This window comes from Anopheles ziemanni, chromosome 2 (genome assembly GCF_943734765.1).
Source record: "Anopheles ziemanni chromosome 2, idAnoZiCoDA_A2_x.2, whole genome shotgun sequence".
NCBI classification, from domain to species: Eukaryota; Metazoa; Arthropoda; class Insecta; order Diptera; family Culicidae; genus Anopheles; species Anopheles ziemanni.
Window position 1 is genome coordinate 68741662 of NC_080705.1, and position 14409 is coordinate 68756070.

General features: G+C 47.5%; 5 protein-coding genes across 5 annotated transcripts; 3 read left to right on the forward strand and 2 right to left on the reverse strand.

Annotated features, from left to right (window-relative positions):
* The first annotated feature begins 1392 nt into the window (after positions 1 to 1392).
* On the forward strand, positions 1393 to 3295 carry LOC131286821 (protein downstream neighbor of son homolog). The gene is made up of 2 exons (XM_058315826.1): positions 1393 to 1681; positions 1742 to 3295. The coding sequence occupies exons 1-2, from the start codon at positions 1458 to 1460 to the stop codon at positions 3276 to 3278; spliced, it is 1761 nt and encodes a 586-aa protein (XP_058171809.1). The 5' UTR covers positions 1393 to 1457; the 3' UTR covers positions 3279 to 3295.
* A 40-nt stretch (positions 3296 to 3335) lies between these two features.
* On the reverse strand, positions 3336 to 3932 carry LOC131281112 (DNA-directed RNA polymerases I, II, and III subunit RPABC2). Its single transcript, XM_058310364.1, has 2 exons — positions 3810 to 3932; positions 3336 to 3739 (listed from the first exon to the last, which is right to left on the reverse strand). Exons 1-2 carry the CDS (start codon positions 3836 to 3838, stop codon positions 3373 to 3375), a joined length of 396 nt encoding a protein of 131 aa, XP_058166347.1. The 5' UTR covers positions 3839 to 3932; the 3' UTR covers positions 3336 to 3372.
* A 349-nt stretch (positions 3933 to 4281) lies between these two features.
* On the forward strand, positions 4282 to 8013 carry LOC131280991 (ribosome biogenesis protein BMS1 homolog). Its single transcript, XM_058310245.1, has 3 exons — positions 4282 to 4391; positions 4460 to 7692; positions 7757 to 8013. The coding sequence occupies exons 1-3, from the start codon at positions 4334 to 4336 to the stop codon at positions 7973 to 7975; spliced, it is 3510 nt and encodes a 1169-aa protein (XP_058166228.1). The 5' UTR covers positions 4282 to 4333; the 3' UTR covers positions 7976 to 8013.
* Positions 8014 to 8400: 387 nt separating this feature from the next.
* Positions 8401 to 11145, forward strand: LOC131281906 (lebercilin). The gene is made up of 6 exons (XM_058311270.1): positions 8401 to 8423; positions 9117 to 9318; positions 9392 to 9648; positions 9721 to 9940; positions 10013 to 10168; positions 10228 to 11145. Exons 1-6 carry the CDS (start codon positions 8401 to 8403, stop codon positions 11143 to 11145), a joined length of 1776 nt encoding a protein of 591 aa, XP_058167253.1.
* Positions 11146 to 11405: 260 nt separating this feature from the next.
* Positions 11406 to 14340, reverse strand: LOC131284512 (probable RNA-binding protein 19). Its single transcript, XM_058313409.1, has 5 exons — positions 14305 to 14340; positions 13218 to 14228; positions 12602 to 13154; positions 11915 to 12536; positions 11406 to 11849 (listed from the first exon to the last, which is right to left on the reverse strand). The coding sequence occupies exons 1-5, from the start codon at positions 14338 to 14340 to the stop codon at positions 11495 to 11497; spliced, it is 2577 nt and encodes an 858-aa protein (XP_058169392.1). The 3' UTR covers positions 11406 to 11494.
* Positions 14341 to 14409: the final 69 nt, after the last annotated feature.

Here is a 14409-nt window from a genome sequence, read left to right on the forward strand (position 1 = left end):
AAGCGTATTCAAATTTTATGCAGATCCAATACGATTTAGAAACATACTTTAAGTATTTTCTATCTTTAGTCCTGCTCCCGGTGCAAGTCTTCCGTCAGCGCCGCTTGGTTGGCCGAAGAATGTTCTCACGATTTTTGCGCCCAGGTTGTATCTGTCCCAGGAAAAAGGGAAGACTTCCCCCCACTCTCTCCAATGCTGCTTTTTTAACACTTACAACAACCGCCAACCGACAAAACCTTGCATTTTGTGCGAGGTGAACGCGGAAGGAAAGTCCCATTCGCACTCACCTGAATTCCGGGGTTAGTTGGTGCTAAAAATCGACAGTGGGTGAAGGAAAAAATACACTCTAAATGAAGACATTGATGTACGCTTTTTATCGTGCTCGATTCAATCCTACCAGCATGCAAAACTGGGAACGAATCCCAACCTTCCACGATAAGCTTGACTGTAAAGAGGAAACCCCATTTCGGCACTTGATTTTATGAACCTCCTCGATAAACCTTTCTCCTGTGCAAAGGATGTAGTATTTTCGGGGAATGTTAAGCCATGAACTTAATACCATAATATGTTTATCTTTTTGCTGGCGTCTACTGATTCGGACATTTCTTGTTGGATGAACTGGTTGTTGTTGGCCATGTGCAGTTGCGTGCCATTAAATAGGAAAAATATATTCGAACTATCGATTATGGTACCAATCAATGCTTCCGGGCAAAACTATTGAATACAGAAAACGAGCGATGCATCGAGCAATGTAGCAGGATAGTTAATCAAAACGGACCCTCTCGAGCTAATCGATTGTAGCCTACGCATTCCTTCTTAAATAAACATGATCGCGTTATAAAATCAACCTTAAATGCAGTTGAAATATCATGTGTAACAGTTAGAAATACTACTGCTGCTGTTATGATATCATCTGAAAATCCCTCTATTACAATGAATAACGTTTCAGTTTCAACGGCTTCAGTTAACTGTCATTTTAAATACAGCGCCATCTGCTGGAAAGACTAATAAATGGTGCATATCTTTGCCGGCTTGTATAGCTTTTCCAAAAACCTTGGCCAGTGAATTTGAAATGAAGAAAAAGGAACAATCTAAAACGTTGTAAAAGTTGTTTGTTTTAAGAAGCCCATTCATTTGAGGGATCACTTGTACAATTTGGGCGAGGTACTACAAAGTTATTCACAAATAAGTTGTTTTAGTTCAAATTGATTGTTTGGAACCACACATTCCAAGATGGCGCTTTGTTTACCTGTCAGTGATCGCACTAGTGATGGGGAAACTGAATCCCTACAGGGATTCGAATCTTTCGATTCAAATCCTTTCTGAGATCCGGATCTTCGAATCCGAATCCCAATCCGTCATATCATACATGCTGTTGCCGTGGGCAAACAAACTAAAAACAGGCGGGCCAGCTGTTCCCTCACGGTTATAAAATAAACGTAAAACTCACCAGCATCATGAGCTCAAGTAATACCGAGGGAATGTTTTCCAATCCTTCGCAATGGAAGAGACCGGAGGATATTCTGAAGATGCAACGATTGAAAAGAAAGCAAAAAGCTTTACAGGATCGCATCAACAATCAGTCCAAAAGTGTAACCACGACGCAGTCGAGTAAAGCTCCCGAGGATCCCATTGCAAGTCGATTCGAAAGCAACACCAAACGGAAGAATCCTTTCTCAAGGTAAGCCCTTTAACTCCATAAGAAATCCTCACGGTAACCTGTGACTCTTTCACCTCCTAGGGCTACCGAAAACAATGCAAAACGACCGAAAGGAGACGTACTGGAAGATCTTACAGCGACCGGGGAAGATTCCGTGTTTGAGCTGCTAAGTAAAACAAGTGCTCCAGTTGTGCCACAACTCGAGGCGCCCGTAGTGAAGCCCTTGGTTGAACAGCAGTTCCTCCAACAGCAATGTCCCGTCGAGCAAACGCTACCCGAGTTGGTGGAAGAACCGCCGAAAACGAGCAAACAAGCACCAATCCACTGGAGCATCAAAAGCAAACTACGTATCATCTGTCGAACACCGATTCCAGGTACCAACTTAAAAACCAACCAGGAAGCCAGCGGGCTAACGTCCTTCGTTCGATGCATCGACCCGAAGGAATCATCTACCGGGTTGGACATATCCCCCGGTGCCCGGTTTTATCAGGCCACCCTGTACTGGCAACATCCGTATCTACCCTGGTTCACCTTGTTCCCACGGAATTCACGAAACAACAACACGCAAACACCACTCGATGAATCGGTCCGGACGGTGCTGGCCAAGGAGTGGGTCACAAGTTTTCGCAATCTGTTCCAGCTAGTCCGGGCACGCCAGTGTCCGTATTTCTACCTCTGTGCAAATTCCTTCACCGTGCTCTTCCGTGCCGCTGGTATCGGTGGAAGAGTGGAAACACACGCCATCATGACGCCAACCTCGAGAGGAATGCGTGCCGCGCTCAAACAAGAGGAGATTGAGTTCACCATGCCACTGAAAAAGTCCTCCAACACCCAGGAAACACTGAACCGCTCGGCAGAGTCGGGGATTGGTAATGGAAGCTTTTCCAACTCGTCCGAGGAACAGTCGCAGACGGCTGCCACCGAGGATGCGTCGGGTGATCGTCTCTCGGACGAAGACGATGACGACGATTTGGATGGCGAACAGTGGTTGGAAAGTCTCGGTGTGGATGCGGCCGAAATCCGCAAGATAAGCGACAACCACACGAAAAAGGTGCAGAAGAGTGAATGCGGTGGAGACTATAGCGATCAATCGCTGGTCCTCATCGAGGGATCCGAGTGTCAGGCATTCTTCAATTTTCTTCTCAACGCCAAGAGTACCATCGCCAAGGTAGGTCGGCTGAGTGGCATTCCGCCAACGCTTCTTGCACCGGTTTCGTTCGTTGGTGCAACGCTCCGTTCGCTGCAAAGCCGATCGACGAAAATTCGCATGGATGGACAGGATTATCACAGTACCGAGCTGCATGGCGTCATCCTGCCACACATCCTACCGTATCTGACCGATTTGTTGTGTGAAAGTAAGGATAAATATAGCGTAACACTGGCTACCGTCCCCAATACTGCCGCTCTTTGTGAAGCATCCCGGAAACTTATCAACGATTCCGATAAAGAGAACGATGCATCTGCCCTGGCAGATCCGGTGTTTGGCAAGGAGAATCTGTCCGATTGTGGCATTAACATGCGCATCGTCGAAACCATGTGCCGTGCGACAAAGGATTCCGTTTTTGATACGGAGCGCCTTCTTTACAACCAAGAAGAGGGTGGGTTTTCGTGGAGCTAACAGTAAAAAGGGATTACGAAATACATTTTTTCTCACCAAAGCATTGAGTTCGTGTGTTTTGGTTAGGGGTCTATATTTTAGTGATAACTTTAACTTAATGATCAATTATGATGAGCTCGTCGATGCTCCAATCTTCGTACGACGAGTCCGGAAGGTAGCGGCGTATAATTATGGGAATTTTCCGTTGTTTCAATTCTTTCATGGCAATTTGCAGCGGATCCGTTTCGCCTTCCAGTTCGACCATGATCGGGGCGCACATGGCAATCTGTAGTGCACGGGTTCCGAGGACTCGCGCTCGCTCGTACTTGGTCATGTACTTGGTGGTAATGCGCTTGTTTTTCGGTACACCGCCACCTGCCTGTCCGGGATTGATGATTTCTATATTATCCCCGTCTTCTTCCTGGTTCAGTTCGTCGATGTTGTCGTCGTCCTCGACATCGTCGAAATCATCCCCGCCGACACTGGTTCGTAAGAAATCAAACGTTAGTTAAGGCTCCACACCTCGAAATAACACCAGCCAGTGATACTTACTCATCATTATCGAAATCTCCATCATCCATTGTGGAGTGTTTCTATTATTTCACAAAATCCGCAAACAAAACTGACCGGATCTACAAAAGCGATTTCAACACATGGAACGCGCAAGAAAATGACGCACAATTTGACATTTTATGTAGAATCGAACTATCGGTTATAAACGTATGTTGTTGTTTATTTCAGGGTTGGCCATAACCCTTCCGGCTATTTTGATAAATTCATGCATAAAATGCCAAAGTTAACTATTACAAACATCAAAAATATAGCAAATATAAAAAGAACCATTTGACCTCATATAGCCCTCCATTTGTTCGTATTTGCCTATTCAAAATAAACATATTTTGAATCTAGTTTGGATAACACAATATACAACACTGCACTGTAAACGTAACACCCGGTCTGTTTTGATCGACTGGGGCTATCAAAACCGCATGTTCGCATGATTTTTTCGTGCAATTTCGGTGATACTAAATAAAATCACTCGTTTTGCTTGTTTGTGATCGTATAAATCAACAATTATGGGTGAGGATGGAGAACACTCCGAGAGCAAGAAAGCTCACAAAAAGCGGCACTCAGGTAAGTTGGATTGTGTTTTAGTAATCGCGTAATTACCACTGAACACAACAATCCACATTGATCCGCAGGAGTGAAAGCGGACAAGAAAAAGGCAAAGAATAAACCGACTGATCGCACCAAAAACCCAAAAGCGTTTGCCATCACCAAGGCCCGGTCGGCCGAAAAGCGTTTCCGGCGCAAAGAGGATATTATTACCAAGAAGCAGCACATTCCGCTGGTCGATAAGACCCCGGAAGAACCACCGCCGGTGCTGATCGCTGTCGTCGGTCCACCAAAGGTTGGCAAGACCACGCTGATTATGAATATGATCAAAAATTTCACCAAAACCAACGTGACCAACATCAAGGGGCCGATCACGGTGGTGACGTCGAAGAAGCGACGAATTACCCTGATCGAATGCAACAACGACATCAACAGCATGATCGACATCGCCAAGTGTGCCGACCTGGTGCTGCTCATGGTCGATGCCAGCTTTGGCTTTGAGATGGAAATATTCGAATTCCTCAACATCTGCCAGGTGCACGGAATGCCAAAGATTATGGGCATCCTCAACCACCTGGACATGATCAAAAACGCCAGTGCGTTGAAGATACAGAAAAAGGTATTAAAACATCGTTTCTGGAAGGAGGTTTACGATGGGGCGAAGCTTTTCTATCTATCCGGGCTGATACACGGTGAATATCTGAAGAACGAGATAAGAAACTTGGGACGGTTCATTTCGGTAATGAAGTTCCGCCCGCTAACGTGGCGCGGTGCGCACAGTTACATTGTCGCCGATCGTATAGAGGACATTACGAATGCGGAGCAGATTCGTCTCAACGCCAAGTGTGACCGCGATGTAGTGCTGTACGGTTACGTTCGGGGTGTGCCTTTGAAGAAGGAAAATATGGTACATATTGCCGGGCTGGGTGATCTACACATCGACGAGCTCAACACGTTGACCGATCCATGTCCACTGCCGTCGGGAGAGAAGAAAAGAAGCCTCCTCGAAAAAGAGCGGCTACTTTACGCTCCCATGTCTGGCGTCGGTGGCATTGTGTACGATAAGGATGCAGTGTATATCGAACTGCAGGGTTCGCACAGTCACAAGAAGGGAGTAGTTAAAAATGCCGAGCAAGAGCAGATCGTTAACTCGTTCATCGAGAAGAAGGAAACGTTCGATGTTACGATCGAGAACCAAGAATTCCGTCTATTCAGTGGAGGGGATGTGATCAAGTCGGGCGATTTTGTCGATGAATCACGAAAGGCAGCCCAAGAGTCGAGTGACGACGATGAAGATGACGATGACGAGGAGGGAGATGATCGAAGTGATGAGGATTCGGGTGTCGAAGAGTCCGAAGATGAAAAGGATTACGTAAAAGGTGCCCGATTAGGCTGGATGCCTGATGAGGACGGTGATGACGATGAGAATGAAGCCGATTCCGATGGCGACGAAGATGAGGACGATGACGATGTGAACGAAGTCGACGCAAGGTCCGCGGGAACGAAGCGCTCCAGTGGATACCTTTCCTCGGACGACGAGGAGGCATCGACTGGCAATAACACAATGTCCTGGAAAGAAGGTCTTGCGAAAAGGGCCCGAAACGAGTACCTGGAGCGTCAGGCAACGAACAAAAGCCTCATGAAAATTGTGTACGGAGTTTTCAGCAAGTTTCACAAACGTCAACAGGGGGAAGCAGCTGCCGAGGACGAAAACGACGAAGACGACGACGATGGGTTGCTCGGTGGCATTTTTAAATCCCTCGCGCAAAAGCAAGCCGAAGCACAGAAGAAAAAATCCGTCCTCGATGTGGACGAATGCAGCTTCTTCGAAGAGTACGGCGATGGGGTGCGCGATTGGACGACGGAGGAGAACAAAGATCTAATCAAGAACTGCTTCGTGACGGGCAAGTGGAAAGCGTCGGAAGATGCGGAGGAATTGCTGAAACTGGACGACATGAGCGATGGGGACAGCGAAGTTTACGGTGACTTTGAAGACCTCGAAACTGGTGAGAAACATCAAGCGTCTAAACCATCCGGTGAAGAATCCGATGGGGAAGTGGAAAAGGAGGAAGACATTAATCGGGGCAAGAGGAAAATTTCAAGAATTGAAGAACAAAACATGTCCCGAGCGGAGCTGATGGCCAAAAAGATGAAGCTGAAGGCAAAGTTCGACTCGGAGTACGACAATCCGGCCAAGGACGACCATCAAATCGAGGGTGATCATCATTACTATGAAAAGCTAAAAGCAGACGCGCTGAGGCAGTCGGAGTTGAATAAGAAAGAATTTGCAAACCTAGACGAGGACGTGCGACTAAATATTGAAGGCCATCGGGCGGGTTTGTACGTGCGGATGAACTTCAAGAACGTTCCGGCAGAGTTTGTCGAGCATTTCGACGCAAGCTATCCGGTCCTGATCGGGGGATTGAACATGGCCGAGGAGAATGTGGGCTTCGTGAACTGCAAGGTGAAGAAGCACCGGTGGTATAAGAAAACGCTCAAGACGGGTGATCCACTGATCATTTCGCTCGGCTGGCGCCGGTTTCAGACGTGCCCGATTTACGCCAAGGTGGAGGACGATTTCAAACATCGCTACCTGAAGTATACCCCGGATCATGTGACCTGCAGTATGAGCTTCTTCGGGCCGGTAACACCCCAAAACACGGGCTTTATGGCTATCCAGTCGGTGGCTTACGACCAGAAGGAGATGCGCAAGTTGGGCTTCCGGGTGGCGGCCACCGGCTCCGTCAGCGAGACGGACAAGAGTGTGGACATTATGAAGAAGCTCAAGCTGATCGGTACACCGTACAAAATCTATCAGAAAACAACCTACGTGAAGGGCATGTTCAACACGACGCTCGAGGTGGCCAAGTTCGAGGGTGCCAAGGTTCGAACCGTGTCCGGCATTCGGGGGCAGATTAAGAAAGCCGTACCTCCGGAGGGATCGTTCCGTGCTACGTTCGAAGATCGCATCATGTTGAGCGATATCGTGTTCTGTCGGACGTGGTTCAAGGTTCCCGTGCCCACGTTCTACGCGCCGGTGACCAACTTACTGCTGCCCCCGGAAAAGAAAAGCCATTGGGTGGGCATGAAAACGCTGGGCCAGCTGAAGCGCGAGAAGAATCTACAGTTTGAGGCAAAGGAGGACAGTACGTACAAGCCGATCGTGCGTGAAAAACTCGCCTTCCGGCCGCTGACGATACCGAAAAGCCTCCAGAAAGCTCTTCCCTATAAAGACAAACCGAAACTTGGGCCTATCAATCCGAGAAAACCGTTCGAAAGTACCCGAGTGGCAGTGGTGCTTTCTCCGCACGAGCAAAAGGTATGCACCTCGCAATGGTGTTGTGTTGATGGTGTTCTAATGTTCTATTTTACTCAATCCACAGGTTGCTAAAATGATGAATATGATAAAAACGAACTTTAACAGCAAACAAGCGAAACAGCATCGTGCGATGCAGGAAAGGTCGAAGAAGTATAAGCAACAGTTGACGGATGAAAACTACAAAAGGCTGCAGCGTCAGAAGGACTTGAAGAAGAAAGTTTTCAAAGCAATTAGCAAAATGGACACGAAGACGGACGAGAAACTAAAAACCGGTAGAAAGTGAACCTCGTCTGTGTATGTTGCATCTTTCTTTTCATGAAATAAAATAATTTTATGATCAAACTTGGTTTTTGTGTTGAAACGTACTTACCAAAAGATTTTAAACCATTCGAATTCATTTTCGAAACGTATTTTCGAAACTAGTCGCCCGATTCTTCAATTTTCCAAAAAAAAACCAACAACTCGTAACCATGGAAACGCCGCAAAACAAATACTTGGCTTTACTTCAACAGCTGAAATTTTCTTTTCCACATTCAGTCCAGTGAGTTGCAGGACCGACGACGTGCTCGCGTGGTTTTTCTCCGAGCTTCCCCATTTGCAGGGTGTTTTTTTTTCAATCGTGTCCGAAGTGAAGCTATTTACCAGCAGCAGCACAGTTGGGAAATCGTTTCGTAAAAGCGCTGGGGAATTTTGAAAGAGTGACCAACTATGTCGACCGCTTTGCGTACTTCGTGAGTATTCGAGAACATCCTGACGTTAATGAAAAATTGAATACATCCTCCAAACGATGAGCAGAGCAAGCTTTGCAAAGGATATTTTCAACGAAACAACTGCTCTTCAAGCTGTTTAATTGTACGTGGTGGATGATAAAATCCACCCTGTGGTGAGTGGTAGATCCAGCGAGGATAATCTTAACATATAGAATGATTAGAAAAACCATCATACCACACGCCTTTCAAACAATCGTCGAATCATGCGTCGCTAAAAAAAAGGGCTCGCTTTTCATGCAACCCATTTAGTGCAGCCAAACCTTCACTTTCCCCTGGTAACGGAAAACTTCCTAACTCACACCATTCTCGCACGTGGTCACACTAACTATCGTCGGGCTCCCGGTAACGACGGGGAGCTTTTATTATTTAGCAGCAGCACAATATGTTAGCGATTGGATGGCAACTGGCGGAGGTTTATTTATCCAAGTAAACATTGCCCTGGTCAGGAGCGTCATTGTCGCACCGACGTTATGATTTCGTTACTTTCACTTATTCAGTCACCGGATGTCTCACTATTTAATCCACCCACCATTCGCAACGGAACCAGCAAATGGCGAAACATGTAGTCTTAATTATGCTCTTGCCACGCGCGTTTTATTTTTAAATATAACGGTTTCGGAAAACGTGAAACTTATTACTAATCTTTGATCCCAGATTTTCTATGCAGAGTATGGAAAGCCTCTATTCGAATAACAGCTCCAAGTTTTCGGCGCTCCATCGACGCAAAGCTGCTGCTAGGCAACCGGCCATCGTACTGACTTCAAATAGCGATGTGCGACACCGGGTGATGTCAGCGCGCATGCTGCGCTTCAAGCAGCTTCAAAATCAGCTCGAGGTGGCGAATCTTCATATTGCGGTAAGCCATGGCTCCTATTACCGTATGCGGATAGGAGCTAATCGTTTCCAACTTGGCCTCCTCGATTTAACAGGAACTGACGAAAGATAATCGCTTGCTGAAGGCTTTGCAAAAGCGACAAGATTCCGCCTTATCGAAGTACGAAAATTCCAACGCTGAGCTGCCCAAACTGCTACATTCACATGCGGAAGAGATTCGCACTTGGCAAACCAAGTATCGGAATCTGCAGAACCAGAACAAAGAGTTGAACAGCAAGCTGAAGGCTAAGGATGCACATATACTCACCGTTACGGACCAGAATAAGCACCTAGTGCAGCTCAATAAGGATAAGTACGTCCTTTTGTCTTTTCAGTTTAATAGGAATGTACATCAAACGATCGCAATATTTTATTTTGCTTTTAGACATCTTGAAGAACGCGAAAGACTGGCAGATAGGGTACGCTATTTAGAAAACCGTATGATGGAAAAAGATAACGATGCCAAACTACTCGCTAGAAGACTCCAGCTGGAGACGAAAAATTTTAAAGCACAACTGCAGCAAGAAGTTCTAAAGCAGCGTGAGATGGCGCAAAAATTGGAACGGGCACATCTCGAGATTAATCGTCTGAATTCTGTTATTGAGGTAATGTGGTAGGATTTGATGTACTACGACAGTTGAACTCATCCGTGAGGAGCTTTCGTTGTTCTGATTTAGATTTACGAGAAACGCACACCATCTACTTTGTTGAAGAATAGTAGCTTTCTGTTGAAGACGCCAAAACCATCATCGGGGCAGCAGCAACAACAGCTGCAGCAGCAACAGCCTCTTGTGCGTTACAGCAATGGAAGTAGTAACAAATCTACTTTTCCGGTAAGTAATCGTTAACGAATGGTATCGAATGACCTCTCATCATGTGGCTTGATTTGTAGAACTTTTCTGAACCTGCTCCTGTGACCAATATGGACGTTACCCCGAAGGCAAAACCACTCCATGAAGGCGAAGGGGATAACGAAGCACCCATTCCAAGCCCACGGATTTTGCAACCGATCTCTCCGCAGGAGGAGTCACCGCCGGTACCACAAAACTCGTCGAAGCCGAGAAAGCGCCACAGTTCGAAAAAGCGGGTCGAACTGCAGGCCGAAGAAGGCGAGGCGAATGAAAAACCACCGGAGGAAGACCAGCACACGTATGATGAGGGCATGTGCTCAGATTTCAATCAGTACGCGTTGGAACAGGAAGCTGAATTCGACAAGGCCATCGCTTCGGAGCTGTTTCGCATGCAGACTGAAATGACCACTGCCGGCTCGACGAAGCTACTGAAGAGCCGGTCCGTTAAAGCGTACAGTGCCACCACCGAGACATCCTACGAGGATGACTACGAGACGGACCAATCGCCGGAGAAAGCGGTCCCCCATTTGAGCGAGATCTTTGAGCACAAGGCACGCATCAAGGAGATCGAGGAGCAGTACAGTCACCTGAGTTCGTCCTCACCTGCAACCACCACCAACGGATATTCACCGCCAAAACCGAGGGTCAGCGTGCGCGGTGGCAAGAAACAACGGTCCACAAACACTTCCGACCTGAACGATACGGACTCAGCGGACAGCGGGGAGCGATCGTCGGCGAAAGATCTGGAGGCGATGAAACAGGAAATGCACCAGAGCATATTGAAGAAGGAAGCTCTGCTGGACACGTTTTGCGAAGACCTTCACGGCAAAGAGCCGATCAAGCCACAGCTGAATCGTCCGAAGCTGGACAACTCGAAGCGAATACAGATCGATCCGAAAAAGAAACAAAACTTGTTGGAAGTGCTGAAGGCAATCGATGGCGACAGTTTTGACAAATGAAATTTCTCCCGGATCGTATTGGATGGTCGAGTGCAGTTCGGGCGCGCCGTTTGAAGACAAATTTGCAGTTCATCCGGCAGCCACAATCCTATTTATAGGCAGCCATACGGAACAGTGTACGAGTATATTTTTAACGCCACAATAAAGGTACTTTTATACGGAAAGTTGTCGAATGATCGTGCATTAAATTTATGGAACACCTTCAGTTGTTTGGCGTTTGGAACATTTTGAGCCATAAAACCTTTGTCAATAGTGATAGTGATATTTTTTATTTTCGGTTACTATTTAGTTTTGTTTCCGACGTACCATTTAGATGTGATACAACTTTTTAGCTTATATTTCCTAGATCTCAAAAGGCACCACCCTCATCTTCCAAATAATCATCATCCCCGTTGTTGGTCTTTCGAGCGGTAAAAAAATCTTCCTTAATAAGAGCACCCTTCCGATTGTTGGGTCGCTTGGAGGAAGAAGCTTCGAACTGTTCGGCCGTCCGTTTCCGCAGTTCGTCCACACCGTCTTCCGGTGCGGCCCATTCCAGCACCAACCGACGACCGTAGAGATGCGTACTGCGGCTGAGCGTATCGAATGCTCGCTTCGCATCCGGTTCTTGGACGAATTCGACAAAGCAGAAACCACGGTGGCTTTCATCTGCACCGGCAGCCATCTTCCTTGGAAGACGCAGCGATTGAATGTCTCCAAACACCCTGAGAATGAACAGCAGGTTAGCAACAACTAAATGGTTAAATGCAAGCTTTTACGCTGTACTTACTTGAACAAATCTCGTATTTCCCGCACGTTCGCCTGGAACGGTATGTTGCGCACCAGAATTTTGCTGCCAGTCTGTTTCTGTGCCTTCTTTGACTTTCGTCCATCCTGGGCTTCGTGGGCCGACTTGAGCGTACGATCGCTCCGGGCCAGTTCCACCGTGCGGCCATCGATTTGCGCGAACTGTAGATTCTTCAGCGCGTGGTCGGCCGATTTGCGAAGCTTGAACTGGACGAACCCATACCCGCGGCTTTCGTTTTGACCCGTACCGGAGAGGTCCTTGCTGCGAACTATCTGCACCGAATGGATTGCGCCCACATTACGGAACCGCTCCCGGATGGCATCTTCGTTGGTGGTGAAGCTAAGGTTCTTGATAAACAGCGTGGTGCCCTCTTCCGGTTCAGTATCGTCCTCCGGGGTTTCAATCGCCGCAGCAGCCTTCGTTTTAGTAGGCTCCGAAGGTGCGGGTGTTTCTTCGAGGCGCTTGAGTTCGTCTTGCGTGGCGGCAGATTTGAACGTGTTCTCCGGAGCCCATTCGAGATAGAGTGGCAACGATTGGAAGACCGTATATGCAAGCTTTTTAAATGCTTTGCGCGCCTCACTGGGATCGAGAAACTCAATAACAGCTGAAAACGTTGGAAACGAAAAACCATTCAAATCAATTGATCAAGATTTACTCTTTCCATCTTACCTGTTACTGCGCTCGGTGGCATCACAACACGTCCAAGAATGCCAAATGGGGCAAAAAGTCGACGCAAATCCTGTACCGTACAGCCTGGGGCAAGATTTTTGGCCAGTATCACCGTGTTCGATCGTTTCCCATTCCCCGCTTCGAAGGAATCCAACCGTATGCCATTTTCCTCCAAAAACTTTTGCATCTCCAGCACAATCTCCGTCTCGCCGAGGGCGAGCCGGACCGCGGCACTCGTGGAGCCGGTACCGTCTGCTGAGATAAGAACCTGTTCCTTCGTCGTGTCGTACTTTCGGGCCACCGCCTCGGCTACAGCATTCTCGCCCATGAATAGTGTGTTCCAGTTGTGGCTGGATTGGGCCGTTTTCTTCAAAAGCTGTTCTTTCTTCTTTTTGAAGTTGCTCCCGTCGGTCGCATCACCCTCCGCTTCTTCATCGTTCTTCACCATTGCGGGAAGAAGATGAAACATCCGACCTTGCAGAAACGTGCCGTTTAACTCATTATAAGCCACAACGGCGTGTTCCGGCATCAGGAACGTAGCTGTGCCGAACCCCTGGAAGGTTAACAGAATGATTAAAGCAAACCCCAACGGAAAGCAGGTTGAAATTATTCTTACCTTCACTCTCCGCGTGACGCTATCGATCGGGACATCGATTTCCACAACAGGACCATACTTTTCAAGCAGCTCTCGTATGTCTTCCTCCTTTACGGAATAGGCTAGGTTCCGGAAGAACAGTTTGCCCGACTCACATATGGTTTCACTGGATTGGTTCATTTTCTGGCGCTCCCATTTGGCTTCTTTGTCTCGTTTCTCCTTGATCTGACTGACATCTCCATTTTGCGCGGTGAAATCGTAAATTTTTACCTGATTTCCACCGAGGAAACTTTTATTCATCAGAAGTGCCTTTTTGAGCTCGGACTCGGTCTTGAACCCTGCATACGCAAAACCCTTGTTGTTCCGAGGGATGCGCACCGAGTATGGTTTGGTGGTTTTGAAGAATCGAATCAAATCCTGCCGCTTCGTGTTGATCGGTATGTTGTGCACTTTGGCAACAAACAGCGGAATCAGATCCTTTTTGGGCTTATCCTTCGAGTCCTTCGACTTCTTCGACTTGGTCGCTGGTAACTCGTCCGCTTCTATGGCCGAGTCTTCGCTGGAAGACTTCCGTTGCGTTGCTGCCGGTTGCGATTCCGGTTCGGCATGCTGGAACTGATTGTCCCATACGGCCTTGCCGGGACGTTTGTGTGCGTCGAGATACTCCTGGAACAACGGATCGTTCTCGTGCTTTCCGAGCACATCCTTTCCCGTCAACGGTTTTGACTTTTCTTTCTCCGGTACTTCGGCTGGTTCCTCTTCGTTTTTCACTTTTTCTGCTTGCTGCTTGGAGTGTTTGCTCCACACTTTCAGGTTCTTCGTTTCGCTCAACGCAACACACGGTTCGACGGAGATTTTGGACGTCCGGATGAAGGTGTTGTTGAAGTGTTTGATCGCTTTGGTCGCCTGGTCTTCATTCTCGTACCCGATGAAACCAAAGTTACGAAATTTGCCCTCCGGTGTGTACTTCAGCTGCACGTCGGTGACGATACCGCATGTGCTGAAAAGATTGCGGAGTTTTGCCTCGTCGAACTGCAAGTGTAGGGAAAGGATACGGGTGAAAGTAGTAGCCACCAAAAGCCACAACGCAGCTATCACCGATACGTACCCCGTTTGGTATATTCTTGATGATAATTCGCGACATTTTTCCAAAACTACATAGAACTACGTGTAACAGCGAAACAACACTTTTTACGCAGTGTCAATAGGCCAA